The 24,881-nt window shown below is 43.1% G+C and overlaps 3 protein-coding genes across 6 annotated transcripts in view; 2 read left to right on the forward strand and 1 right to left on the reverse strand.

Annotated features, from left to right (window-relative positions):
• The window catches only part of LOC138769690 (apolipoprotein A-I-like), a 523,881-nt gene that overhangs the window by 442,159 nt on the left and 56,841 nt on the right, over positions 1–24,881 (forward strand). The window lies entirely within an intron of this gene.
• Positions 1,352–6,126, reverse strand: LOC138769689 (apolipoprotein A-IV-like). The gene is made up of 4 exons (XM_069948300.1): positions 6,020–6,126; positions 5,834–5,932; positions 4,463–4,589; positions 1,352–2,632 (listed from the first exon to the last, which is right to left on the reverse strand). Exons 2-4 carry the CDS (start codon positions 5,880–5,882, stop codon positions 1,705–1,707), a joined length of 1,104 nt encoding a protein of 367 aa, XP_069804401.1. The 5' UTR covers positions 5,883–5,932; positions 6,020–6,126; the 3' UTR covers positions 1,352–1,704.
• On the forward strand, positions 14,820–18,016 carry APOC3 (apolipoprotein C3). 2 transcript variants are annotated; one of them, XM_069947566.1, is made up of 4 exons: positions 14,820–14,925; positions 15,322–15,391; positions 17,214–17,343; positions 17,647–18,016. In XM_069947566.1, exons 2-4 carry the CDS (start codon positions 15,343–15,345, stop codon positions 17,744–17,746), a joined length of 279 nt encoding a protein of 92 aa, XP_069803667.1. In that variant the 5' UTR covers positions 14,820–14,925; positions 15,322–15,342; the 3' UTR covers positions 17,747–18,016. The 2 variants fall into 2 exon arrangements, with proteins under 2 accessions (XP_069803667.1, XP_069803668.1); XM_069947567.1 differs by lacking the exon at positions 14,820–14,925 and adding an exon at positions 14,950–14,972.

Below are 24,881 nucleotides of genomic sequence, written 5' to 3' on the forward strand. Positions count from 1 at the left end.
TGGGTAAGCGGGACACATGGGGGCTGTCCTGGGACAATGGTACATTACCCCAAAATCGGGAAAAAAGAAAGACAAGACACATAGTAGAGTGCACTCCACAATCAATTCTAAATAAGCCAAAAAATATTTGCACTCTACTATGTGTCTTGTCTTTCCTTTTTCATATACCTGTAGTCATTATTAGATACAGAGTGGCACCCCTTGTCTGTTTGTTTGTTTGTTTGTTAGTTATTTATTTAGGTTGAGCCCCTCAATACTATTATAATCCACCGGGAGGTATGCACTAGAAGGACATATAAGGTGGTGCTTGGAGGAAACAGGGCAGAATGTGGCAGTGACTATGAAGAACCTGCTGTGTAGCATACAGGGTTGTGTACAGCTACAATACAGTGTGGTAGGATGGAGGCCAAAGCTTATAGGACAATGGTTGCCACTGGTTGAGAAGTGAGGGTTGAGAGAGCACCAATCTCATGCTTACTTTAGGTTCTGAACACTGGACTGGTGGGGCAACGGGGAGAATTGCAAATATACTACTCCTCTTTCTGTACACCACCGTAAAAACAGTAAATGCCCTGAAGGTATACAGTATTCTGTATTCAAGTATACCTGTAAGAAAACAACTTTTGACATATCCTAGGGACTGTCTCGCCTCCATAGAAACAAAACGGGGGGGGGGGGGGGAGAATCATACGTCTGCATATATCTTCCCATTTCCTATGTTCTGTGTCTATGGGAACGAGATGGTGATCCGACCCCCTAGGTCCAGTGACACAGAGCCTCGAAAAAATGTGCTAGATGCACTCTTTTTCTGGCTTTTTCTAGCGATTGGTTGTGTCCTGAATACTCAGACCCCCATCAACCAAAACTTTTGACTTATCTTTATGAAATATTAAAAGCTTTTTGAATAAACAGTGACTACTTAAAGTTACTGTTATGTTGTTTCTGCAGGTTATGTTGAGTGTTTTTTTTAATTAAACTGCACCTTTATTGATAGGACTTGGGATAAAACAGTTTGTTGCCGCCCTGTGGTTTGGGGCCATACTACTGTATAGTGTGGAGTACTATTATGTGAGATGTAAGTTGCATGCTTGCAGCCAAGGATGTTTTTGTATATCATGAAAATTTGTGTATCAGCCACAAGGAACCATAGAGGAAGAGCAATTCCCATACTAAGTACCAGATGAAGCCCAATATAGGCAGGAGAAGCTATAACGGTAAGCAGCCCAGCAGGACAAGCTGAGAGCACCAATACCCATGTAGATTACTCTCTTTTTGTGTTCATACCCAGATATCAAGTTTAATGAAGGTAAATTAAACCAATATTTAAGAACGACCAATTTACAGCCCAATGTGCATTGCAATGTTGCATTTTATTTAACAGACGTTAAAGTAAAAAATACTTGAACAGACTGAAGGAGAAGAAATAGACACAGACTTATTTAACACTGTCATGGAAGGCAACAAACTCCATTATCGGTAATTGCACTTTACAAAAACTTACTGACAAACCCCACATTTGAATGCACCTTGAAATAAACAATATGTTTTGAATTAAGGCCTATGGCAACTAGTCAACAACCTAAGGTCAGTAAGGGCAAACAATGTTAGCTCTAAATAGCATTGTAAGGTCAGTATAGAAGTCTATGTCTTGTTGGTGTTATTTTGAGTGACACTAAACTGGCATTAAGTCAATGCCATATAAATCTAGTTTTGGGTGGAAACACCCTTGTTGATGAAATCTTGGATCTTGTCTCGGACATTTTTCTCCAAAAACTCTACTTGATCCTGTACACTCACATGGTATTCTCCCAGTTTCTTCTTCATATCTTCCACTCTCTGTACCAGTGCCTTGTTTAGGTCATCAACATAAGGGGTCATTGTGTCTTTAAACTCTACCACTTTCTGGTCCATCTTCTGGTTCATCTCAGTAAGGTATGGCTCCAATGCCTCTTTAACATTTATCATATCTCCGCTTAGCTTGCTTCTAAGGTCATTGGCGTAGGGGTAGAGTTGCTCTCTCAGCTGACCAGTGAACTCCAACATTTTGCCCTCCATCTGTTCAACATTTTTCCTCATCTGGAATTCCAAGGTCTTAATCTGCTTGCGTAGTTCTTCTTGCACGTCTTCTGCATAGGGTGTCAGGCTTTTGTATAGCTCTTGCAGTTGTTGGTCGATATTATCTTTCACTTTTTCAGTGATTGGCCTCATTTGCATCCTCAGTTGTTCCACATTGTTGTCTATTGTGGCCTTGAGTTCCTGGGAATATGGGGTCAGGGAATTCTGAAAGCGGTCAGCATTTTCTCTGATCTTGGCTTCCAGGTCCTTAGTTACAGATTTAAGCTGCTGGCTTACTATCTGGGTGTTTTTGTCCAGCTCTGTTCTTAGCTGCTCTGCATATGGTGCAATTTTTTTCTGAAGCTCTTCTACATTCCTGCTCAGCTGCTTGTTCACTTCATCGGCATATGGAGCCAACTTGACCTTTAATGTCTCCAGCTCCCGTCTTATTTGTTCCCTCAACTTTTCTGAATCCTGTGTTAGTTGCTCATGTATCTGCTTTGCAAAAGGAATGAGATGTTGCTGTAATTCTCCTGCATATAGATTTACGCTCTTCAGGTTTTCTTCAATTAGAACACTGTGAAGAAAGCAAAGAAGTTATTAATATTAGTAATAGAGATTTGCCCATTAGGTGGCCTTCTATGAGATCATAAATGATCCTGCTAGGGAATTGTAGCCCTTACCTGACTGTTAAATGAATGTATCATCAGTACATTCGCTTTAAGACTTTCACATGGATAGGTTGGCGACGGTGCAGGGAAGCTGGTGCCGTGGTCCTTTTTTTGAACCGCTACCCAGTTCCTTCATACTGTGCCATTCTATTCTTGGGCACCGACTGAGGGTGAAACACTAAAAAAGCGGGCTGGCCCGCCCCCAGTTGGGGAAAAACCCCACCCCTCTATGATGCGGCTCAAAAAAAGGACCGCAGTTTAAAGAAAGGACAGCTGCCCCAGCTGCCCCGTGCCATTCTATCCATGTGAAAGTCTTAAAGCGAACGTACTGACGGTACGTTCGCTTTAAAATTAGAGGGGCAGTGCAGCGCTTAACTTTTATTCACTAAATAATACATATTACAAAGTTATATAACTTTGTAATGTGTGTTATTTATGTGAATGGCCCCCTTCCCCATGTTCCCCCCACCCCGGAAGTGTGGTGCATTATACTTACGTATTCACTGTCCATCCTGGCCACCCAGACCTATGCTCAGCCAATCGCGGCTGAGCAGCTGATGATGCAACAGAGGGGAGCCGGCATGAGGGACAGCTGGAGCAGTCCTCCCAAAGATGACAACGTCGACCCAAGATGGCGGCCGGGGGCGACAGCGAATACGTTATTATAATGCACCACACTTCCGAGGTGGGGGGAACACGGGGAAGGGGGGCATTCACTTAAATAACACACATTACAAAGTTGTATAACTTTGTAATGTGTGTTATTTAGTGAATAAACCACTTTAAAGAAGAAAAAAAACTATTAGATATCATAAAACCTATTTGAATACCCAATGAGAATTTAAAGTGTGAGTATGGACTTCGCTAAGATAGTCCCATCTACTTGCTTACAGTGCTGTAAGCTTCATAGTTATTTTTTTTTTTTCTGTAACTTATGGAATAATGCATATAGATATTTATTATTGGGGTTGGTTTTACCACAAAAAGAATTTATTACATATCCACAGCTTAGTCGATAAATGTGAGATTTTTGAAGGTCAAACCACTACGACCCCTAATCACAACAATGGTGCCCCTTGTGAATGGAGCCACTTACATGACTGTGTCTCAATTAATTTAACTGCCAAGAGCAATCAGAGTCCCATACCAGTGAATGGAGTGGGGGTCATACAAGTGCATTTAACAGGGCACTGGGGGACCTCCGTTCCCTTGATTGACGGTGTCTTGGCAGTTAGACCCCCAGCAGTCACAGGCTTTTCACTTATCCTGAGGATAGGCAATACATTACTTTAATGATTCCCATTGTGCTGACATCTAGTACTCTTTTTAATTATCTAAAATCATTCAGGAATGAACATCTCCCTTAAAAGAGGAGCAAGAGGGCACACAGGTTTGGGCCATAAGGCAACCCGCTTTTTCAGCCCATGTCAGAGCTGCCTTGGTCAGCTATTCATTTTTATGGCCAACATATTATGTAGTATCATGTAGAATCACATGTTAATTGCCGACCATGTATAACATTGCATACAACAGCTCTGACATGAGCCATTTGCCATTCTAAGGTGATAGCATGTGATTTTTCAGGACTTTCTAAAGCCAGACCCAAGTATAACAGCTGTCCACCATTCTGACTTCAGTTGTAAGGAGGGTGGTCTTCATAAGACAGACCCTTTTTATACATGGACCAGTCATTTTAATTCTTACTTATTGGACATTCTCCCAGCCCACCTACTTACTTGAGCTGTTTGCTGATGTCAGACTGCTGAATCTGTCCCAACTTATCATTAGCTCCGGTTGTCAGCTGGGTGAAGTAATCCCAGAAGGCCTCAGTTATCTGGTCAGAGCTGATATCAGCCTGGGATCCTAAAAATGAAAATGATCTAACTTAGAAGAAGGGCTAAAGACAAAGTAAAGTTCTTATCTGGTCATTGAGGGAAACACCTTTGGGACTTTTGAGCCCCATTTATTATTAAAAATGTTTATATGGATTATGAAGATTAGCGATAAGCGAACTTACAGTAGGAACAAAGTGAAGTCCTATCAGGATGCAGGCTTCGAAGTCTGCCCTGCTCTGTGCCGCTACTCCATGAGGGCTGGAAAAAGATGGATCCAGTCTTGGGAAACTGGGAGAAGTTTCCCAGGACTGGATTCATCTTTTTCCAGCACCTGATTAAAAAATAAATAAATAAAAAATTTTAAAATATCCAAAATTCTGATGAAAGCCCTATCTAGCCACGTGCCTGCTGACAAGTATACTATATGGTGTGTAAAAATATTATAGCAACATTATAGAGACATTTCATATGATAGTATTAATGGAGTGACTTTCCTTACACTGATGATTTTTATTTACAAATGTTTTGTATTTCCCATAAAATAAAGTGGAGAATTTTTTATTTTCTAGCAATGCAAAGAAGACTTAATATCTACAAGCCATACGCCATCCACCACCTACAGTATATTTCTTCTTCAACTGACAAAGGTGTGAAAAATTTTACAAACCGCCAAAATAAGCTACAGGAAGGATTTGGATCTGGGCACATCTACTGTCTTGCACCATGCGACATTGTTTGATGGAGATGACATAAGAAATGGTTTTTTAATTAATAAAATTAGTAATAAAAAAAACAATTAGAAATAATTATATATACAGTAATATTTGTAATGGAGCTGAAATGAAGTAAGATGTAGGCAGCAGATCCTGATGATGAGGATTCCAATGGTCAGCATTGAAAATCATCACATACCAGGAGGAGCTAAGCAAATTCATATATATAGTTCTGTGGGATAAGTGACATTTGTTTATCTCTGCATATTCTAGTCTAAGTAGTCAAGTGGGTGGTCCTACTCAGTGATTGGAGGTTCTCTCTATATGCATAATTATATATGCAGATATCTGTCTATCACTAGTAGGATCAGCCCAATTGACTTTTTTTAGCCCTAAATAGACAGATGAATAAATGATAAATTATCCCAGAACATTTTCTTAAAGTGACCTAGCCTCCATTTTCTTCATATGCAAGCATTTTGTTTTGGACACTTAAACATTCTTTCTTCAATAGACAACTACAGTACAGATCATCTGGAACCACACAACTAATACTGACCTGTGACTGTGCACAGAACCACAGCGAGCGCTGCTATTTTCACCAACATATTGACTCACTCAATGGGCCAGAAGTTTTTAGATCCACAGTGGTATATATCTGTAAAATAAAAGATCAATGAGGAAAACTGCACTGATTAAGACCTCCATATCTACTGTTTGTGTTGCATTGTCTCAGTCTCCTTACCTGATCCCTCGATGTTTGATGATGATGATGAGTTGAAACCACAAGCCGTCCTTTATATTACACGATCCCTGTATTGCGGTGATGCTTCAAGGCAGTGTCCTGGACTTTGGATCACATTTTCTACGTGGAATTCCTGACGTGTTCCTGTTTTACGAGTGATGTTAGAAGTAAGATTAGCTCAGTAACCCTGGGCACTGAGTCACAGTCACGATGAGGGGCGGATGGCTCTGAATATTTGCTTTTGTTCAAAAACTGTTTAGGAAAATATCAAGTGACCCTCATTACAAAAACTCATTGTCTATGAGCTTGGGGTTATTCTAGGTCACATCTGGGGACATTCACAATAACAACTGGTACAAGCCAGGCCAAGATTCTTTGACCAAAATGTAATGTTCATTAATGTGCACAAACAGTCTAGATAATCTGTTTACTGAAGGAGCAAATCAGATAACAAGAGAAAACTCTCCAAACTCTTCACATTGTCCTAACACAGTACATAGAAAACATTTCGGTTTGCTCTGCATTTTACAGATTATAAGATTAGTCCACAATCCCTTGAATTTAGCAAATATAGTAAGTGCTGTTGAATCTGTTGGCGCTATACAAATAAATATTATTATTATTATTGTTATTATTATTATTATTATCTAGATAAAAATGAATCTAAGGGCTTGGTGCCCTATTACACAAAACGATAATTGTCGGAATCGGCCCTATCCGGTTGATTATCCCCCCCCGTGTAATAAACAATGATAAGCCGATGACAACCACCGCGGGACGTCCGTGGCCAGTAATTGGCTGAGCGGCCTGTCAGCTAAGACAGGCTGCTCTGAAGCTGGAGTGCGCAGGACCCTGTAGCATGGATAGGTAATGTATAGAGTTTAAGCAAGGGCTGCAAGGACATCAGTAACAATGTCCATGCAGCCCTTGTTACGCGATTATCGGGCCAAGTAAATGAGTGCCGATCTAGCAGATTGGCGCTCGTTTACAGTTATTATCGGGTCCCCATCGGACCATGTAATAGTACCCAAAGTATACATCACCATAATTAATCAGGACAATATGCTGGTCAAATATGTGGCTAAAAGTCCTTGTTTTAGTATAAATATTCATTCTGCTGTAGCAAATAATTCCCCAATAATGGAACTATCTAATGCAGGTATGATGACAATGGTGATCATATCGTACACTCAACAGACACTCTGATCTAATACTAACAATTCTTAGATAAGCTTTATATGGCCTAATGTGATTATGTAATTGCCCTAAATAGATAATTCTGTTTCAAGGCTTATTGCTACAGCTGATCTGGGGGGACCGGGAAGTCTAAAGGCCCTATTACGAGGGCCAATCAGGAGGAACAAGTGAGCACCGACCTGTCAGATCAGCGCTTGCTGGCTCCTCCTTCCCTGTTCGCTGTTGGCGCTATTACATGGACAGACAGCGAGCGGGTAATAGCGGTGGGGTTGGCGCTGTGGGGAGCTGCGGGAGGGGCTCCTCGGACGATCTGTGGATCACCTAGGGAGCCCATAGAAGACAACAGCGTTCTGTTGCCACTCCTATTGCACAGAGTGACAGGCAGCAGACTGTCGCTATTGTTCTAGTTTTTTTTCAACATGTTGAAAGACAAGGATCAGCTGATATTGTGCTTATCTTTTAACACTAGCTATTACTAAAACGCCAAATGCGACCGATAATTGCTTGGTGTAATAGGGCCTTTAGGAAAGTCTTTGGGCAGGTTTCCAGCGACTTCTGACTGTATTGTCAGCCTTGACCGATCTTTCACTAGATCTAAAAAGATGGAGCTGAGAGAAATCACTAGGGAGCACCCCAATGACTCATAATTCAGACAGCGTGGAAGTAATGACAGGTTTCCTTCATCCGCTTGGAGTTGTCTCTGATAGATATAGCTGACACCTGGATTGATAGGGAAAAAACTGTTCCGTTACACCAAAGGAGAAGACAGAAATTGTAGTTGAACAATCATATATCAGGACAGACAGAGTTCTTTGAAAATGGTATTTAGGCAGTAGGATGGGTCAGTGACCAAAACACACAAAAACACTAAAGTACAGTATAGATGGGACTAGGGGAGCCAGTCTAAGAGTCCTTTTAGACGGCCTGATATGCGGAAGCAAAAGAGTGCCAACTAGGAGATCGGTGCCTGTTTGCAGTTCTTTTACATGGTACAATTAATCGGCTGGAGGGGGGATATGCGAACAAACCTTGTATCGTTTCCGTGGCTACGAAAGCTGACAGCGCAGATTTGCAAAAAACTGGCTTGCAAAATAAATGGAAAAAAAAACACTCATTGTAAATGTAAATAATGGAAGTCAACATGTATCTTAAAGCGAATGTACCCCCTCCCCTCGATGATGCGGCTCAATTGATTGTAATGGAGCTGCGTCATAGAGGGGTGGGGGATTCCTCTTACTGGGGGCAGGCCGGCCCGCCTCCAGTGCTTCACCCCCATCCGGTGCCCGGGAAAAGAATGGTGCCATACGCGGAACCAGGCAGCGGTTCAAAAAAAAGTACCAAAAATTGGTACTTCTGATAGCAGGTGGTATCTGGTAACACAAAGTTAACATCAAAGTCTGGAAGTAGAAGCCCTTGCCTGACTGGAGGTCCACAAAGGCCCTCAAAACAGCTATCCACTCAGTCTTGAAAAAACTGTTAGGAGAATGTACTTTAGGCCAAGCCGAAGCTGATACACAGAATATCTATGCAGTATGGAGGCTTAGTTACTTGTCACCTTGGTAACTAACTTAGCCTTTAGACTTCAGAGCTTTAACTCAGACTCAAATACTCCTCATAGGCCATGAGGTTAGGCAAAGCTGGGTATATATAGGGACTAAGGGCCATATTACACGGGATGATTATCGTTCGAAAAATCATTAGATTGTTCGGACTTAAACGATAATCGTTTTGCGTAAAAGCAGGCAACGATTAAATAACCAATGAGAAATCGTTAATTGTTTTAAAGAATCTGGACCTATTTTCATTGTTGAACGTTCACAAATTGTTCGAACACCGTTCGGAGTAATACCATGTTGTTTGGTCGCTCCCTGGTCTATCAGCCAGGAAAGGATGAGTGCTAGAATGACCGTAAGTAACGATCATCATCTTATGTAATAGGGTGAACGATTTAAGATCATTCCTCATATCAGTTGTTTGAGATCGTCTATCGTTAATCGCCCAAAAATCGTCCAGTGTAATACCACCCTAAATAGAATAGTTCTACTTCCTTACCAGAAAGTTCTATGTTATTCTTAGATGATAAACTAAGGAGATGGTGTCTACTAGAGATGGAAGCAGAGCACAGAAAGTGTTTTTGTCTCTTAAGGCTGGAAACACAGTCAGGTTTTTTTTTTTAAACTGCCACTGCAGTTTTTGTGCCAAAAACAGACGCAAAACTATGTTCAATTTCTTTTTGTAAAAGAAATGTAGATCTATTTAATTGACACAGATTGTATGCAGCTGTATAAGATATGCCCACTTAATGGCTAAATTATCATAGTTGCACTGGATGGTGAGTATTCCTCTAAGTTTAGGCCCCAAACTCCTGGCCCCAACTCAGTCAGAAATAGTTTTCTTTTCCCTTTAAGGGTCCTTTTAGATCATGGGTCTCAAACTCAATTTACCCGGGGGCCGATGGAGGTAGAGTCTGGGTGAGGCTGGGCCGCATCACGTTTTCCACAAGAAGGGGACTGGGGGTGACACAGGGGACTGGGGGGAGCTGGGGAGTGACACAGGGGACTGGGGGGAGGAGAGGGTGACACAGGGGACTGGGGGGAGCAGGGGGTGACACAGAAACTGGGGGGAGCAGGGGGGTGACAAAGGGGACTGTAGGCCCCTGCACCGCTCACCTACCCCGCATCGCACCTGCACACCTCCCCTCCCACCACCACCGCCGCCGCCGCCCACCTCTCCGTCGTCTTCGGGAGTCCGGCCGAACAGCTGCAGCCGTCCCTGACGCCGGCCCCCCTCTGCCGCATCATCAGCTGCTCAGCCGCGATTGGCTGAGCATAAAGTTAAGCTCAGCCAATGGCAGCTGAGCAGCTGATGAGGGCCGCACTTACAGGAAAGCTACCATTAAGGTGGGGGCCGCAAACTAGTGTCCCGAGGGCCGCAGTTGACCCGCGGGCCGCGAGTTTGAGACCCCTGCTTTATAGACTCCCCCCCAATGACAGTGCACCTTTATAGCAATGTCCAGCAATGTAGGCTGCAGGGCCTGATTAGTACACAGGCTTTACAGATTCTATCTGTTGGAGCTAGGGATCAGGCCTCTCACAATAAATTTCTGTTTCTCGCTGATAAAGATCCAGCACATAGATCCAACCCGATCAAGGTATCTGTTATCTAGATGCAGGTCTAGATGGGACTGACTCTTAGGCCTTATTCACACATTCAGTATTTTTTTCTGGTCCCTAAATCCGACCCATACAATCCGCTTAAAATTACGGATTGGACATTCGTATTGCATCCGTATTTCCGTATATATCTGTTTTTTGTACTGACTGCACAATACAAGTTAATAAAGTTGAGTTAAAAAAAAAACTAGCACCAGTATGCCCAACCCCTAAAATAAGTCACATAATCGCTTGTCAGCCATTTCTTGTTTGCTTTACTGTGAGACAGTTCTTTTAATTAATTAGTTCATTCTCTTTCTGTTTGCAAGCTCATGCACTTCTGCAGTTCCTTCTTCCTGGCTGTGGTTGCTAAGAAACACAACCATATGACCTATGAGTCATTCGTATTTTTCTTACGGAAATACGGATTCCAAACAGGTAACAATCGGGGTCTGGGTCCGCACTAGGACATGTCCTTTTTTTCAGCATTGGTTTGCATCCTTGTAATCTACCGTTAGTGTAAATAGACATCAATGTGCACCAACTCGGATACGGAAATATGGATCCGTAAATTACAGAAACCTCTTAGCTATTTGCAATCTAACTCAGTGCTGGACAGGCCCACATTCAAAAAATGCTCACCTCCTTGTCACTTTTCAGGTTCTCATTGGCAGTGAATCTGCTCCTTAACAGTGCTCAAAGCAAGTTTTTACAGTCATTCCCCTTCCTTCAAATGGCCATTGTGGTGCAGAGCTACAAAAGCTCCCTTTCCAGGACTGCAGGATACATGTCCACTACAAGGTACACATCTGTGGCCCCCGTACAATATGGTTTCAAGTGCCGAGAAGACCCTCAACCCAAAAAATAAAACGTTTTCCAAAGAATTTCACATTTTTTTTTACTGGCAATAAACATTACCAAATGGTTCAGAACTGAAGTGGTTGAAGGGGGTCACTTACACCATTTTGTAATGTCACTTATATGCAAAAAAGGAACACATTTTTTAACACCATAATTTTTTTTGTTTGAAACATAAACTGGCAGGGTCGTGGTCACGGCCACATATGGGTCACGACGCAACCACATTCCATTACCAAAATCACATTGTAGTCCTAGTCTTACTTCAAGTCCCAGCTAATCCATGCAGCAAACTATTATATGCAGATGTTATCACGGGAAATGAGTTATGGGATTAGCGTTTTATTGTCCCTGCACACCTACAAAACCTTGCAGACAAGCAGCTGGACAGCACATGTTTGCCGGATCGTGAGGGTGTTTTGGGCTGAAAAACCTATTTAAGGTGGTTAATGTGATGTTTTTGTACATAGTTTGCTGAGAGGTTGCTGTAGCCCGGTATGAACTCAGAATATATGATGAAAATCGCAGTGAGAATCACTTCTGGATCATGATGCCTATAAGTTAGATCAGTGATTTTCAACCAGTGTGCCGCGACACATGGTCGGGTGTGCCGCGGGGAAAGTTCCCCAAACTATGGTGCCCCTGTGAAACAGGAGAAAACAATGGGGGAGAGAAACCTGGGGATGGGGGAGAAACGGAAGAGAAGCAGGGGGGAGAAAAACATGGGGATGGGGGAGAGAAACAGCGGAGAGAAGCAGGGGGGAGAGAAGTTTGGTGGAGAGAAGCAGGGGGGAGAAGTATGGTGGAGAGAAGCACAGGAGAGAAGAAGAGGGGAGAAGTATGGTGGAGAGAAGCACAGGAGAGAAGCAGGGGGGAGAGAAGCACAGGAGAGAAGCATGGGGGAGAGAAGCACAGGAGAGAAGCAGGGGGGAGAAGTATGGTGGAGAGAAGCACAGGAGAGAAGAAGGGGGGCGAAGTATGGTGGAGGGAAGCACAGGAGAGAAGCAGGGGGAGAGAAGCACAGGAGAGAAGCAGGGGGGAGAAGTATGGTGGAGAAAAGCACAGGAGAGAAGTAGGGGGGAGAAGTATGATGGAGAGAAGCACAGGAGAGAAGCACAGGGGGGAGAAGAAAACAGGCCCAGGTTTCACACTGAGTGAGTATAAATACATTTAGAATCTATATTATTAACTATATGTATAATATGTACTGTTTTAGTGTAATTTTGTGCCATTTTGGTTGGTGGTGTGCCCCGGGATTTTTTAAGTATAAAAAGTGTGCCGCGGCTCAAAAAAGGTTGAAAATCACTGAGTTAGATGATATAATACAGTCTTTTTCATTGCTGTAATGCGGGTCTTCTAGTGCCATACACGTAGCAGTCAGCCGGGTCATTTTTGTGTCAAAGATAAATAAGTTGTTAGCACAGAGTCTTATCTCCATGTAAGAATAAGCTGTGATGTGTAGCCTGTACCAAAGTCTGCTCATCTTCTATGACCTGAGGGCAAAGTATCTGACAAATACAGAAACTTCCCGCAGACAAGATATGGTAATCTCCAAAATAACAAAACATGTGACACAGCTGCAATAGTTATACGGAGTTACATAAGTCAAAAATTGTGGCCAAATGGCTGATCTAGACTTATATTATTTTCAGTCGTTTTATTCATGTATAATTTTCCTATTATGCTAAGAAGTTATACATTTTTTTCCTTCCAAGCTCAAGTGTCATATAGAAGCAATGCTGAGCATAACACAGAAATACACACACACACACATACACACAAACATAGCTCCTTTAATAAATAAAAGTTATGGCTGTCTGCACATGGAGATACAAAAACAGCTGTATAAACGTAGACAGCATCAGTTTTGCATTGTAATAAAAACAAAACGAAAAATGAACATTTTTCAAGACATAATATGTACCCCAAAATGGTACCATTAAACATACCATGTAACTCCATCCAGCAAAAAACAAGCCCTTCTTGATGGAAACATTAAAGCACTATGGCTTTTGGGAAGCACTGATGAAAAAGGAGAAAAACTGCCTTTGCCTCAATGACCTAAATAGCAGCAGTGCCAGGGGTTACCAGAGTACAAGAGGATATGATTAGAGATGAGCGAACCTCGAACATGCTCGAGTCCATCCGAACCCGAACTTTCGGCATTTGATTAGCGGTGGCTGCTGAAGTTGGATAAAGCCCCAAGGCTATGTGGAAATCATGGATATAGTCATTGGCTGTATCCATGTTTTCCAGACAACCTTAGAGCTTTATCCAACTTCAGCAGCCACCGCTTATCAACCGCTAATTACATGATTAATCATTAAATATTTGTCACGCAGACCTATAAAAAGCTTTGATTAGTTGGGGTCTCTGCACTGAGACCCCCACTTATTTCTACATATAGAAGCATATGGCTGTGTACTTCACTCACCGGCATGGTGTCCGATTTGTCTCACTCTAGGAGACAGACTCCAATATAATTCTATGAAGCTTGGCTCCTGCAATGAGTGGGATCTCCCAGCTATATCTACAGATTGGCGTGGGCCTTTGCACTGAGACCCTAACTGAGCAAAATATTTGACATTTCTGTTTGAAATGTTTAAAGGACAGGACCACTTTAACCATGAGAGGGTTTGTGTCATCATGGTAACACTAGTGCAGATGCCCTAGGAAGCTATACAGATCTCATAGAAGCGGTTCCCCTCTCAATGAACATGACGTGTACATACTGTCCTGGGTGATCGTATCAGGTAAAAGAAACCTGCCCTATAAAGACCAGTTCAGGCATGGGGAACCTTTGGCCCTCCAGCTGTTGCAAAATTACAATTCCCATTATGCCTGGACAGCCAAAGCTTTATTTTTGCAACAGCTGGAAGGCCGAAGGTTCCCCATGCCTGCTATATAGGCTACATTTTATAAAGGGGTTGTCTGCATGAACATAACATAATAACAGAATATAATAACATAATACCAATGTTGTCATACTCTTCTTGTAGATTTTAGTAACAAACACACAGTTTAAGGCTATGTTCACACTACGTAAAAGTACTTTGTACGCCTGTGAACACTGCCTGTTGTTCTATGGGATCCCGGACGGATCCTTTACGGGGCCGCAAATAACTGACATGTCAGTTAAAAAGCCGCAAAAAGACCTGTCAGTTCACACAATGAAGCGAGCGGCTCCGGCCGCTTGCTTCATTGTGCGCTATGGAAGGTTCTGATGCGGCCGCGTGCTGATGCGCCCGCATCAGATCCCTGCGGCCAAAAGATCATCCGGCACGGCCGGTCTCTTCACGTAGTGTGATAATATTAATGAAAATATGAGGTTCTTTTTTTTTTTTTTTTCCAAAATATCAAAAATTATGAGTCATTTTGACTTGTGCTAAATAAACCTACGTGTATTAGAATTGGAGGAGACTGGTAATCCCTGCAAATTATACTTCAAAGTAAATACATGCAAAAAAAAATATATGCTTTGAGATTATTTCCTATCAGTTGATCCTTTCCTATCTCTAACACCGAGTCAGCAGTTTCAGCCGCACGATTCCTGATCTTGTTCTGTAACCTTCACCCCTTTCTTTGCACACCTCTTCTCCTCCCCTCCTAGCAGAGGGCACGGCCTATAAAACACTAGCTGTATAACACCTGTATACTGGACCAAGAGACTGGACAGAGCTTAAAGTGCAGCATTGCCTGGTGAGTCTCAATCCATGTCTAGAGTCTATCATTAAACTTCAGTGGAGGTAAAGCTATAATAGGGGGCTGTAGTTATACAGTTTTCATAATTCATGGCTAAATATAAATGCAAATATGATATTTAGTTAATATAACCTACTATAAATTAATTCATACCGACCAGGGTGTTTCCCCAGTGTCATTAGTGAAGTGGTATGACATTCTGGACATAAACACTGGCTCCCCTTCTAATGCATAAAAAGCACAATACCATACTACATGGTGATGATTCACATTATTATAATAATATTTATTATAGTATACTAACTTTAATTTCATATCATCTATGTTCCATATTATAATTTTGTCATTTGCATTATTTTTGTGTTCCATGCATTATGCTTTTTCTTCTCTCAGGTCAGCTACTATAACCTAACCATGAAGCTTTTGGTTATCTCCGCTCTGCTCGTCCTTGCTGTCTGTGCAGGTAGGAATTATCTTCTATCTCTCCTGAAGCTAAACCTGGGAAGGGGAACCTGCGGCCCTCCAGATATTGCAAAGTTTCAGTTCCTATTATCCCTAGACAACCAAAGCTTTAGAGGTCCAGACATCATGAAAATTGTAGTTTTGCAATAGCTGGAGGGCCACAGCTTTTCCTTAAGCTAAAAAAAAAAAACCTTGAACCTTTTGATCCAATGTAGACCCCATTCACACAGCAGGACTTTAGTCTATAATTTGCATCAGTATTTGTAAGCCAAAACCAGGAGTGGGTCCAAAACATGAAAGAAGTGCAGAACCTTTCATTATACTTTGGATTTCTATAGGGTCAATTGCTTGTTCTTGCTTACAAATAGGGATGGTCCGAACCGAGTTCGGTTCGGTTTCGTACGAACCCGAACTCTTGGTAATGATTCCAGCTGTCTGCCCACTCCGTGGAGAGGGTGGATACAGCGGTAGGACCGCCTGGAAAACTGGGATACAGCCATAGCCATAGGCTGTATCCCAGTTTTCCAGGTGGTCCTCCCACTGTATCCACCCGCTCCATGGAGCGGGCAGACAGCGGAAATCTGATGCCGAGCGTTCGGGTTCATACGAACCTGAACCTCGGCAGTTTCGGACCATCCCTACTTACAAATACTGATGAAAAATACTGACCAGAATACTGCTACTAACTTGTAGTGGTTAAAGGTGTGTTCATGTGTTCAGGATTTTAATTACAATTATTGAACACTACGTCATAAGTGGAAGACACATGTAAAGGAAAGACCAAGACTCCTACTGTCACGTCTATTCCTGGCTTTGTATTCAATAACTGCAATAAAAAACCGTATCGCGTGAACACACCCTAAAGAGCTCTGCTGGGGTAGTAATCGCAATAGACCTCAAGCTCACCATGACAATAACTTCAGGCAATATTTTATTGTGATTTTATATGTCTGTATATTATCAGTGAGATGCACATGTCACCCATAAATCATGTGGATGGGGGCAGTTGCCAAATCCCTATATAAAATTTCCTGTAGCCATTGACTGTTTACACTGGCAAGGAATTAAAGAGGAAAGAATTCACATGTCAACTCTTTGGATGTAAAGTGGATTCACGCGGCGGAACTTACGAGCGGAATGTTCCGCCTCTTTAACATCAGAGCAGAAATCCCATTGAACACAATACCTAATGATCCGCACACACAATAAGATACTAAGTAAATGTAGTGAGCAGTATACCATGAATGCATAAATCTGTTGAGATAGATAGATAGATAGATAGATAAATAGATAGGAGATAGATAGATAGATAGATAGATAGATAGATAGATAGATAGATAGATAGATAGATAGAAGATAGATAGAAAGATAGATAGATAGATAGATAGATAGATAGATAGATAGATAGATAGATAGACAGATATTATGCTATGATGCTTCTCTTGCCTTTGTACTCATCTAATCCCATGTGGCGGCTTCCTCTTTCCTTTGTCTGACTGTGACTCATGAACTCTGGTCAGACTTTCCTAATATTGTACACCGTTTTGCAATCCTGAAAGTGATTACTGTCTGAGGTTTAGAGAGAAAGCACAGTAGGGCAGACATACAGTATGTACATATCTGATATGTCTCCCAACCGCAACAAGACCCTTAAATGCTACACTGACTTTTGGTACATAGTATAACCCATACAGCATATCCCTGTATCATGAAGCAATGCGGCTAATGTCAACTTCTGTCTCGCAGTGTTCTTGTTTTAAGTCATGTAACCTCAGTTTGTTTTGAGTCTTCACATGTATATAACTTTTGTGTCTTAATCTCAGTCTCTGCTGAAGAGGAAACCTTCCTGTCATCGTCCATCAACTATGTGCAGGATCTGGCTAGTGATGTGGCCACCAAAACAACAGATGCTATTAACCAAGTTAAGGAAATGCCCTTGGCACAGCAGGCAATGTAAGAAGATTTTCCCTGATAAAATAACTATACATTTATTACAATTATATAGTACTGGGCAGATATATATATATATATATATATATATATATATATATATATATATATGTTTAACAGCGCAATACCACTGTAAGTCTGAGTATATTGTCAGGGCGGAGTAAGACTTTAGGAGGGCTTTAAAGGCAGATGTCCAGATTTCTATTTTTTAATGGAAGATAAATGAGATTGTATTTTTGTATTTCTTGAACACACATACAAGAACATGGCCTCAGCCTGACTGTCCTCTCCTTTCTTTTGTTGCAGTGGTATGTTTGACTCTGGATCCGAGTATGTCAGCTCTGTGTACTCTTCAGTTTTGAACAAGGCAATGGAGAGATGGGAACAGCTGACTAAGTCCTTCTAATGCAATCCCACCAGCACCTTACCAAGCAGAGGGTCCCAAATGTGCATATACAAGAAAAGCATACAGTATCTCTGATAATAGAGCATGCATTAATCTGGCTATTCCAGATGAAATATTATTCTCTCCTAATAGGCTACGTTGTACCACCAATACAAAATGATTCATCTACACGCTGCACTGGCTATCACTCTGTTTCCCTGTCTCCATTTTTGCCGTTTTTGATGTTTTTGTAATGGACGTCTTTTGTAAATAAAACCACACTGAAGACAGCTTGTATAGTGTTATTTTGCTTATATATGCACTCTCTAATAAAAAAAATAAAAAAATAAAAAAAGACATGTCCTTAAAGTTTTGGGAACCGGCAGGGAGAAGAACTTTTTTTGTTTGTTTGTTTGTTTTTTTCCACTTTAAATATTATCTTGAAAGAAATATATATATATATATAGCAAAATTGAACACATAACAGAATTGAATATATATATATTATTTTTTTTTTCATCAATCCATACTGTTGAACCTCCTGGTTCTCCTACTATTATATCCCCTGCCACAAAGTCAGAATCTGCAGTGTAACCTCCAACACAAATAGCCTAAGATTCATCACATTTCCCGGCTTTTCACTACCGAGATGATAACACGCTCCAAAGAAAAACTGGCATGCACAAAGACTTTCATGGAAAAAATTTATCCATATGAAAAATACAGCAACATATTGATACGTAAAAAGACATTTAGCATTTGGTAGCAGAACCCTGGTCCATGTATTCAAAAGATGGTCTCCCCTATGACAAGTTGTTGCTGGGTAACACTAAAGAACACTAATGAACATAATCAGAAATCAGGCAAATACATTATAGTACTTGCATAAAGTTACTGCACTCATCCCATGTCCTGAGTGATTCTGCTATATATTTTTTGGACCCCAACAACATGTCATACTTGGTTTTAGAACAATTTTATCTTCCCCCATGGAAAAACTTATAAAAAGTTGAAAATTCTGTCAAGTACACCCAGGGTTGTATATTACTGGGAGGGCACTAAGGTGTGTGCCCTGGGGCCTGAATTACAAAGAGGGAAACAGGAAATTGTCAAGAAGAGACTTATGAATATGCAAAAACAACGAGTCTATGGAGCCTCATTTAAGAGTCTTAAAACACAGGACTAGCCAGATATCCATCAGGGAAGGACCCAGCCTAGGGGCAGCCCCTGTAGGGAAACCACCATATTAAGTGGCCCTATAAGTCAATGAAATGACAAGAGAAAAAGCAAGGCCATGTATCCATCCACAGACAGCTGTTCTGGCTAGGTCGGAAAAATTCATATTAGAGCCATAAGAGAAACAGATCACTTTTCCCAGGGAGACCAGCCAAACGATCGGCTGCCAGTTAAAGTGCTCAATACAGTGAAATCCCTGGGAAAGAGACTTCTGTTCCCAATGGATTCAATTGCTTCATTATTTTTAAGACACCACCTGCATTGCTCTGCTTTAGCCAGGCCTGTATAGAAGAGGCCAGAGCTGAGGTAGTTGGGACAGGTGAGTATTGTCAGTGGGACAGTGACACACTTTAATATGCACAGTGACATTTCAGTTCATTTAGGGAGCAGTGGCATAATTCATCTAGGGGTGCATAGTGGCACAATTTATTGGGGGAAAAGCACAATTTATTTAGGAGGACAGTGGCTCCATTTATTTGGGGGACAGTGGCACAATTTGTTTAGGAGGCACAATGGCACCATTCATCTAGGGGTTCAAGAGCATGATTTACTGGGAGGATAATTTTTTAAGGTAAGAGTGGCAAAGTTTATTTAGGGGGGCTGTGGCACAATGGTATTATTCATTGTGGTGCACTGTGATATATTGAGTTCGGAGGACAGTGTGTGGCAGTATAATATTTAGGAGGCACAGCACTTGACAGTATTGTGCTGCACAGAATGTGACAGCATTATATTTAGGGGCAAAGTATGTAAAAGGATAATGTTAAAGGGTACAGTGTGTTAGAGCTAGTATATGGGGTAAGGATCCAAAGATCTCTGGGCAGCAAACCCTGTGTAGGTGAGACATAGCTTGAAGCCATTGGTGGTCATGGTGGTTTCGGCTGAATGAAAAAGAAAAGGGAAGAGAACGACTCTGATCAGACAGGACATGAAGTCACTGGATGTAGTTGATTATTCTGCCTCTGATCAGCACTGTAGCCCCTGTATGATCTGCAGTAATATGGTGGCTGGCTTCTTTCTAGTTTGAGGAACAATAGCTCCCAGCATATCCAAAAATTGTTCAGGTCATACTGGAAGCTGTGGATTTCAAGAAGATATAGTATTACACACTAGTAGCATGTTATATCCTGTGGCTTATTGTGAGGGTAATAATAATGTTCCACAGCAAATACAGCCCTACACCTCTAGGGATTCTGAGATTAACACCTTTCCTGTCCTAGGCCGCCAGTGATACAAACTTAAACACCTTCATTTAGTTTTACCATATTTTTCTGCACTAGTCCGGGATGCTGTTTACCTGGTGTAAAATTGCCTAACTTATACTAGTGACAAAGGCTTAAAGGGAACAGACTCAGGCTCGGACTGGGCCACCGGGGAGTCGGGGGATTCCCCGGTGGGCCCCGCCCGCTCCTTTCTCCTTGCTGGGCCCTGTCCCTGACCCAGAGAGGGGCCTACCATTTGATAGGGAGCGCAAGGGGGCCCCTGCTTGTTTCCACACTGCTGAAAAGAACAGGCGGCATCAGGGCCCGTTCTTAATGTAAACTAATCATGGGCCCTCCCTCCCCCTGCACTCAGTGTGTCCCCGCTCCCAGCCTCGGCCCTGCTCTCTTCCTGCCTGTCACGAGGAAGATGCGGAGAGCAGCAGCAGCAGCAGGGCCCTCCATCCCCCCTCCCCTCTGCAGTCATGTGACTCTCCTGTTGCCATGTGCAGTCGGTGCACAGGAGAAGGGGGAGAGGCTGCCGGGCCTGGTTGGGAGAAGAGGAGGGAAAGATGGAGACAAGAGGACTCCATGGAGCTTCCTGCCCTGCTTAACATGTGAGTTTGTTAACTGTATATTTGTAACTGTATATTTGTCTGTGTGTGTTTGTACATCTGTGTCATGTGTTTATGCATGCGCATGTGTGTGCGTGTGTGTGTGTGTGTGTGTGTGTGTATGTGGTGATAACAAGTTTGCACACTGGAGGTCCAGTTGTGCAGGAGATCCCTGAGGCTTAGGGGCTGATCGGCTGATTCAGTATTATAGGAGTGATGGTAGGATGATAGGAGTAGTAGTAGACATAACAGTAAGACTTTCATCAATGGATGAGGCGTTTTGAGGAGAACCCTCTTTGTCAGATCTATTGAGGGTTTTCTACAAAAATGTCATCCATTGATTAAAGTCTTACTGTTACTTCTACTACAACTCCTATCATCTTTGATGTGAGAATCCTGAATCAGCTGATCAGCGCCTAAGCCTCACGGATCTGCTGCACAACTGGGACCTCCAGAGAGCAAACTTCTTCTCAATTATTGCACCAACTCAAAAAATAAAGATATAAGCATCAGACACAGGTAGTATAATGCCCCCTCATCTGACTGCACCCCCTCCAGACACAGGTAGTATAATGCCCCCTCATCTGACTGCACCCCCTCCAGACACAGGTAGTATAATGCCTCCCTCATCCGACTGCACCCCTTCCAGACACAGGTAGTATAATGCCCCCTCATCTGACTGCACCCCCTCCAGACACAGGTAGTATAATGCCCCCCTCATCTGACTGCACCCCCTCCAGACACAGGTAGTATAATGCCCCCTCATCTGACTGCACCCCCTCCAGACACAGGTAGTATAATGCCTCCCTCATCCGACTGCACCCCTTCCAGACACAGGTAGTATAATGCCCCCCTCATCTGACTGCACCCCCTCCAGACACAGGTAGTATAATGCCCCCCTCATCTGACTGCACCCCCTCCAGACACAGGTAGTATAATGCCTCCCTCATCCGACTGCACCCCCTCCAGACACAGGTAGTATAATGCCCCCCTTATCTTACTGCACCCCCTGCAGACACAGGTAGTATAATGCCCCCCTCATCTGACTGCACCCCCTCCAGACACAGGTAGTATAATGCCCCCTCATCTGACTGCACCCACTCCAGACACAGGTAGTATAATGCCCCCTCATCTGACTGCACCCCCTCCAGACACAGGTAGTATAATGCCCCCCTCATCTGACTGCACCCCCTCCAGACACAGGTAGTATAATGCCCCCTCATCTGACTGCACCCCCTCCAGACACAGGTAGTATAATGCCTCCCTCATCCGACTGCACCCCTTCCAGACACAGGTAGTATAATGCCTCCTCATCTGACTGCACCCCCTCCAGACACAGGTAGTATAATGCCTCCTCATCTGACTGCGCTCCCTCCAGACACAGGTAGTATAATGCCTCCTCATCTGACTGCACCCCCTCCAGACACAGGTAGTATAATGCCCCCTCATCTGACTGCGCTCCCTCCAGACACAGGTAGTATAATGCCTCCTCATCTGACTGTGCTCCCTCCAGACACATGTAGTATAATGCCCCCTCATCTGACTGCCCCCCCAGACACAGGTAGTATAATGCCTCCTCATCTGACTGCACCCCCTCCAGACACAGGTAGTATAATGCCCCCTCATCTGACTGCACCCCCTCCAGACACAGGTAGTATAATGCCTCCTCATCTGACTGTGCTCCCTCCAGACACATGTAGTATAATGCCCCCTCATCTGACTGCCCCCCCAGACACAGGTAGTATAATGCCTCCTCATCTGACTGCACCCCCTCCAGACACAGGTAGTATAATGCCCCCTCATCTGACTGCACCCCCTCCAGACACATGTAGTATAATGCCTCCCTCATCCGACTGCACCCCTTCCAGACACAGGTAGTATAATGCCCCCCTCATCTGACTGCACCCCCTCCAGACACAGTTAAAAAAAATCAGCAGCACAGACTGCACCAAAGTAGTAAAAAAATCTTGTGACTTGATTCACACCCAGCGCGATATTTCGGTTTTAGCCCTCAGAAAGGCTAGAGTACACCGAAACCTCACACAAGAGGGAGTGAATAAAGTCACAAGATTTTGTACTACTTTGGTGCAGTCTCTGCTGCGAAATGATTGTACCGAGTCTCCTGGTTCCGTTGAAAGGGCTGCAGGCGGCATCAATGTGTATAAAGTACCGCTAAAGTAACTGGCGGTGTTGGGCTTGTAGCATGACCGCCCATGGTGAGCAGCAAGTTTAGCCACTGGCACACATTTATTCTGCAGTAATACGCCATGTGCACCTTATGGTGTTTTCTCTTTTTTTTTTTTTTTTCCTAGTACATGTATACAATGGCAGATTAAACCTGAAGGCTATGTTCAAACTATGTAAGTTTCATATTAATCACAGCCGTTATTTCCGATTTGCAACAACGGCCAACGGATTATACGAAACTTACATAGTGCTGCCTTCTATGGAATTACGGCCAGAGTGTATACACATGGGGAGATTTATCAAACTGGAGTAAAGTGAAACTGGCACAGTTGCTCCTAGCAACCAATCAGATTCCACCTTTCATTCCTCACAGACTCTTTGGAAAATAAAAGGTGGAATCTGATTGGTTGCTAGGGGCAACTGAGACAATTCTACTTTACACCAGTTTGATAAATCTCCCCCAAAGTATACGCTCCGGCCGGGATCGCCAGCAGCGCCACAAGAAACTGATATGTCAGTTTTCTGCAGCCACTATTCATTGAATAGTGGCCGTAGAGAACCTGTCAGTGCACACAATGGAGCTCCGGCTGCACGCTCCATTGTGTGCATCTGGGAATTCAGATGCGGGTGCACACGGGTGTGCCTGAATCACAATTCAACAGAGATGAAGACCGTCCGGCTGGGATATTCTGGTAAAAGGGGTATTCTGGTGAAAAATATTTTTTCAAATTAACTGGTGTGAGGAAGTTATAGGAATTTGTAAATTAATTCTAATTAAAAATCTCCAGTCTTCCAATACTTATCAGCTGCTGTATGTCTTGCAGGAAGTGGTGTATTCTCTCCAGTCTGACACAGTGCTCTCTGCTGCCAACTCTGTCCATGTCAGGAACTGCCCAGAGTAGGAGAGGTTTTCTATGGGGATTTGCTGCTGCTCTGGACAGTTCCTGAGATGGACAGAGGTGGCAGCAGAGAGCACTGTGTCAGACTGGAGAGAATACACCACTTCCTGCAGGACATACAGCAGCTGATAAGTACTGGAAGACTGAAAATATTTAAATCAAAGTAATTTACTGATCTGTAATTTCTGACAGATTTGAAAAAAATTATTATTTACCTGAGTACCCCTTTAACGCTTTAATGACCACTGATATGCCTTTCATGAAGGTCCTTAAAAGTCTTATTCTAGCCCAACACCTTGTGGTGAGGCTAGAATAAACTATTATTGGTCTCCTCTGCTGGAGATTGTAATATAAGAATAGACTAGATGGTCATTTTCTCCTTATGTTTCTAAGTCTGTGTTCACACATGACATTTTTCATGTGTTTTTGCAGCAATATTAAAGAGAACCTGTCACCTCCCGTGCCGGGTCAGAGCCCGGCCGACCCCCGCTAGAGCCCCTTATAGTCACCTCATTCCCGAAGTCCCGCTTCTTCAGCCGCTGTGGGGACGGAGATATCATCGTGGGAAGCCCAGAGCGCGCGCTGCTGAGATGAGAATGACTGCTCCATTCATTCTCTATGAGCGTCGGACTCATCTCAGCCGCGCTCGCCAGGCTTCCCAAGGTGATATCTCCGTCCCCGCACCGGCTGAAGAAGCGGGACTTCGGGAATGAGGTGACTATAAGGGGCTCTAGCGGGGGTCGGCCGGGCTCTGACCCGGCACGGGAGGTGACAGGTTCTCTTTAAGTTTCTACCTAAATGGTGCAGTTTTACCATAACTGCATAAATCAGTAACAACTGTATAAGTGACTGGCAGTGCACTAGTATCATTGGTCACATACACAGCTCTATGCAAAGTCGCTGTACTAACGTGAAAGGTTTGGTGCTTATTATGTCTTTATATGTTGGGTGGGCCCCAAGAATCAATTTACCTGGTGGGCCCAAGGTACCCCAGTCCGACCCTGAATAGACTGTACACTGA

The sequence above is a fragment of the Dendropsophus ebraccatus genome, chromosome 12, assembly GCF_027789765.1.
Source record: "Dendropsophus ebraccatus isolate aDenEbr1 chromosome 12, aDenEbr1.pat, whole genome shotgun sequence".
NCBI classification, from domain to species: domain Eukaryota; kingdom Metazoa; phylum Chordata; class Amphibia; order Anura; family Hylidae; genus Dendropsophus; species Dendropsophus ebraccatus.

Bases quoted from the DNA above. Each gene is read 5' to 3' on its own strand.
- LOC138769689 (XM_069948300.1), bottom strand. From the start codon at position 5,882: ATGTTGGTGAAAATAGCAGCGCTCGCTGTGGTTCTGTGCACAGTCACA. The intron at 4,590-5,833 runs GTCAGTATTAGT...TTTCATTTTTAG, and splicing joins GGTTCTGTGCACAGTCACAG to GATCCCAGGCTGATATCAGC. The intron at 2,633-4,462 runs GTAAGTAGGTGG...CTTTCTTCACAG, and splicing joins GACATCAGCAAACAGCTCAA to TGTTCTAATTGAAGAAAACC.
- APOC3 (XM_069947566.1), top strand. From the start codon at position 15,343: ATGAAGCTTTTGGTTATCTCCGCTCTGCTCGTCCTTGCTGTCTGTGCA. The intron at 15,392-17,213 runs GTAGGAATTATC...TCTTAATCTCAG, and splicing joins CGTCCTTGCTGTCTGTGCAG to TCTCTGCTGAAGAGGAAACC. The intron at 17,344-17,646 runs GTAAGAAGATTT...CTTTTGTTGCAG, and splicing joins CCCTTGGCACAGCAGGCAAT to TGGTATGTTTGACTCTGGAT.